Raw genomic sequence first — 4,347 nt, 5'->3', positions numbered from 1 at the left:
AGGTAACAAAATCGATGAATGCAGAGGAAAGCGGTCAGACTTTCAAACAAATTACTCTTCAACACTTCATGACATTCAAGACATCTTTAAAAATAAGCCTCTACGTCAAATTATGAGGACGTAGAGGCTTATTTTTAAAGATGAATTGGTCTTGAGCAATATTAGCACATGCAAGCCGCACACAATCATCACTAGCACTCCATACCTCCCCACCCAAACTTTAAGTATCAAATCTCAAATAGTAACACTGATACTACGACATGACTTCACAGGAGTAGACATGTGACACCTCTACTGACGCGTTGGACTTGTTGATGAATTACCCACGATACAACGAAGTCACATCTAGCTTCCATAATTCTAAAAGGTTATACAACGCTGCTTACTACCCTTGAAGTGAAATTCTTTTAAGTCACTTAACTCCTGGTTCATAATTTAACTTCACACTTGGCATCACACAACTGCATTTAAATTGGTTTTCCACCCTTCTGCCAAATAAAAGACAATAAAGTGTTAGATGAATTCTCCATATGTAACTGCCTCTTACAAACACCATATCATATTAACAAAGCACAAATTCCACAACAAAGCCAGTTCGCTGGATTAAAATCACTCATTGATTCTATCACAGTTGATGAAAATTTGGCATACTTTTAAACTGACTCCTCGTAGTTAAGTGAATAAACTGCAAGTACTTGTTGTCAGAGTTTCAATTCATCAATGAAAGACGCTGCATAAGTTGTTTCTTTTGTAACGCCCTTTTTGTAAGACCCTCTTAAAATGGAAATCTGTTGGAGTGGTTCTTCTTATGTAATTATTTATAAATAAAACTAGAACTCCAATTACAGCTTTAGTCCATCAAAGATCCAAGTATTATCTCTCTTTCTTAATACGGCTTGTCCTCTCCTGACCCGAATTAAATAAATTCAAGCTTTCACAAAAATCCGACTCTGACAACATTTCATTTGCAAACACGACAGCGTCTCAAAGTAGACACTGAATGTGTACGAGAATTTATGATGTACTTACCTTAATACAAACATATACATAATGCAAGTCAGGATCTTCAAGGTTGAATGTAGGACCCAATGTCATGTCTTCCCCAAGAAGTACGGGTTCGGTGATGGGTCGAGCGGTACCTTCGAGCGCTCGCTTCGAACCAGGTCTTGCTGCTTCGACATAAATCATGATCCGCAAGAAGTGTGAATCAATGCTTTTACAAACAAACATGACTGACAAACATAATGCCAATATACAAGCTTCTTCAGCTGTATTATGGCTCCAAGAAATTGACCAATGTATATCTGTAGGGAACATATTGCACTTTTTCTCTGCACTTTTATCTATCTCTGCATTTTTCTGAAAAAAAATAACCTAAGTATTATTTTCTGCATCTTGATAAGAGAACTATATATTAAATTTTCGTTCCCTCTCTCTGCCTTTATTCAAAAAAATTACGAGTGCAATTAAGACAGAATACTCCACATACGTATTACATGCAGTCTGATCTCCCAAGGAGCTAACTCGGACTTCAGATGCGGTATCCGCACACGAGGATCACCATATGTAATCTGCTTAAGGGAACCAAGTCAAAGATAAAGTACAACGAACTGACAGATGCAACTTAGAGCGCATAACTTCCACAGGAAGTTACACTATGTAAAAATAATGCATTAATACAGTCAAACACTTTATATCAAACAATGCAATGCGACACAACCCACATAGAAGAAGGGAAAAAGTTTATAATGATCGAACATCCATCCGCTGGTCTGAAGACACAAGAACCAAACATGCAACAAATGAGCGCCCTCGTAAATTGCATCAACTTTTAGAACGAACATATTAAAATGATACAGCTCCCTTGAGCATAGGAAACTTTCCACTTGCCTGATCTTATGTCACAAGCTAAACAACAGTACTTATGAAAATCCAAAGGTGCCGCATCAGGTCACAACAACACTCGGAACACAAGTTCAGAAGGTAGAATCGAAAATTACATTGAAGCTGTGGCACATCCTTGTACTTCTCTATCATTGCGTCAATCACAACCTGAGAGATGTCGATATTTATAATAGTTTGATAGCCGTCGTTTACCATGTCCTTTGATATGACTGTTCCCACAACCACAAAGCTAAAACCTGCCTATAAGAATATTTAAAAACAAAAGAAATCCGAGACCAGCTAAATTCGTGATCCGGCATCGCTTAGTAAGGAAGCAATTTACCCTAAAGACACTTCGGAATATTGATGCTCCCGAAACAACTACTAGCAGATTCTTGAGTACACAGAAACACTAGCCACAACAAGACGACTTCAGCACCATACCACAGTACCAATTTGCACTAGAAAGTCTTCACAGAGAGAACGAGTAACTTGGGTCGACACAAACCTGCATTTCCGCAGCCAACCATCAGTAGATGGTTTGTCTAGGGCATGTACATTTTGATAAGAGGTGCCAAACCAGCATACCGCTGGTACCAATCGAACGAACCAACGTCTTGACTGTACCTATTGTCCCAGTAATATTCATCTCCATAGGCTTGAGGCTGCCCTTTCTCTTTCGTCATACTTCAACTTCATTAACGAAACACCAGCTTCTTGAACAACTGTTTAAACGCATTTTAAAAATATATAAGTGGACTGCAATGACCTGAACAGATGAAGCACCGTCCCCTCTTCCTCCATAGCAAACAGAACATAGGGACTTTCTAACTTCAGACGCTAAACTTTGTAAGCTTTAGTAAGTTCGAATTTCAATACTGAGTCCCGTCAGTATTTTCGCTCATGTAACATTATCAGATAAAAGCTGTTACGATGAAATGCATGCGCCTGTCCGTAAGCACACTCGGGTGTCGCATTTGGAACAATCCAAGTACGCTGGTATCAGTAATTGCATTTGATCGAGGATGTTTGTGACTTAAGGTATTTAGCAGATAGCAGACAACCAGGTTTGCCTTCTTCTTCCTTATCATCACGTCATACTTTATGGTCACTTCATCTTCAGAGCCCCAGCATCTAACTTTCCTCAGAAGAACAATCCCGTTTGCCCACAGATGATCTGATCAATTGATTAACCAACTGTTTCCATATTAGCAGCTAGAAATTCTTCCAGCCACGAAAAGGAGCAATGTGACGACGGTATTGAGCACACAATTATTAACAACAATCAGTCTATTACAACAATGACCATAACCGTAAAGGTCTTGGTTACTTGGGTTCGAAAACAAAATGTCTTGGAGAATTTCAAACTAAGTGACGTAGAAGATGTTGGGAATGGGCTTGTAATGGTAAAATATGACTTATTACTGCAGTCCAAAGCGTTCGATTGCAACACACATCACAAGCTTTCCACGTGAAATTTCTCATAAAATATACACAATCGGCGCAAAAAGATGCCCATGACCATATGTGCACCCGCAGGAACAATGGGAGCTTGCAATTGAAACCACCCAACAGCTGATCTATCTCACAACTTAGCCACCAATCTACACCACTTACTCAAAACAATCTTCACATCCACGCAGCTCTAAACACTACACGCATACCCAGCAATCACAGTCTAACATTACAAGTCACAAAAGTCCCTACGATTCCGCACCCCTTGACATTGCTCGTCGAAAAAGGAAAAAAAACTCCATGATCCTCACCTTCACAATTTCCCAAACAAAAACCAACACCAGCAAACCTCCACCTCACACCTTCAAGGCACTTGCCACTGCAATCGCCTGCATTGTCCCGACATGCACAAACACATCATCAAATCATGTCTCACATCACAACTCCAGAGCGATCCAGCTCCATCATCAGCCAAAACAGCCAAATTAAACCCTAGACCTCAACCGGCCCAGTTCTCTCTTAACACCCCATCCCATCCACTCAATCAACTATTCCAGCAGCAATGAGCTCTCAAATCAAGCACTCTTAGAACTAAATCTCGCCCCAAAGACTTCGTTGTGAAGCTCATTAAGAGAAGCTCTAATCCACAGACTCTCACCTGCAAAACTAGAGCTGCAAAATTGAGGCTTCTGATCCGACGGTGCGAGCAAGTGAATTGATCCTTCGGTGTGAAGAACAAGGTAAAACGCTCAAAGTGCATGTAAAAATCAAGCCGAAGATCCAGGCCGTCGGCTTTACCAACGGCCAGATGGTAAGCAGGTGGGTTTTGGTTAAGGGGCGCGGGATTAGGGGTCCCAGGTGTGGGTTCCGGGTAGTCAGGAGTATGGCCGGACTCGGAAAAGGGAGGCTCTTCACCTTCGGAACGCTATTTTAGAGCTCCAGAAGCTTCCACAGCAAAAAATTAGGTCTTGGACAATAATGTTTTTTTCTTTTCAAAAGCCTCCACTT

The 4,347-nt window shown here is 40.7% G+C and overlaps 1 protein-coding gene across 5 annotated transcripts; it reads right to left on the bottom strand.

The window, feature by feature from the left end:
- Window positions 1–295: 295 nt before the first annotated feature.
- Window positions 296–4,101, bottom strand: LOC141044776 (uncharacterized). Of its 5 annotated transcripts, XR_016499934.1 has the most exons (7): window positions 3,998–4,101; window positions 3,651–3,728; window positions 2,393–3,061; window positions 2,001–2,134; window positions 1,490–1,772; window positions 1,030–1,169; window positions 296–488 (listed from the first exon to the last, which is right to left on the bottom strand). XR_016499934.1 is itself a non-coding variant. In XM_073530290.2 (6 exons), exons 3-6 carry the CDS (start codon window positions 2,016–2,018, stop codon window positions 468–470), a joined length of 264 nt encoding a protein of 87 aa, XP_073386391.1. In that variant the 5' UTR covers window positions 2,019–2,134; window positions 2,393–2,609; window positions 3,651–3,978; the 3' UTR covers window positions 296–467. The 5 variants fall into 5 exon arrangements, 4 of the variants coding, with proteins under 4 accessions (XP_073386391.1, XP_073386393.1, XP_073386392.1 ...); XM_073530290.2 differs by lacking the exon at window positions 3,998–4,101 and having other exon boundaries at window positions 1,030–1,172; window positions 1,490–1,571; window positions 2,393–2,609; window positions 3,651–3,978; XM_073530292.2 differs by lacking the exon at window positions 3,998–4,101 and having other exon boundaries at window positions 1,490–1,571; window positions 2,393–2,609; window positions 3,651–3,978.
- Window positions 4,102–4,347: the final 246 nt, after the last annotated feature.

Source organism: Physcomitrium patens, chromosome 22, assembly GCF_059467195.1.
Source record: "Physcomitrium patens ecotype Gransden chromosome 22, ASM5946719v1, whole genome shotgun sequence".
Taxonomy (NCBI): Eukaryota; Viridiplantae; Streptophyta; class Bryopsida; order Funariales; family Funariaceae; genus Physcomitrium; species Physcomitrium patens.
The sequence above is the reverse complement of the archived record's forward strand: the minus strand, read 5'-3'. Positions and strand labels throughout refer to the sequence as shown.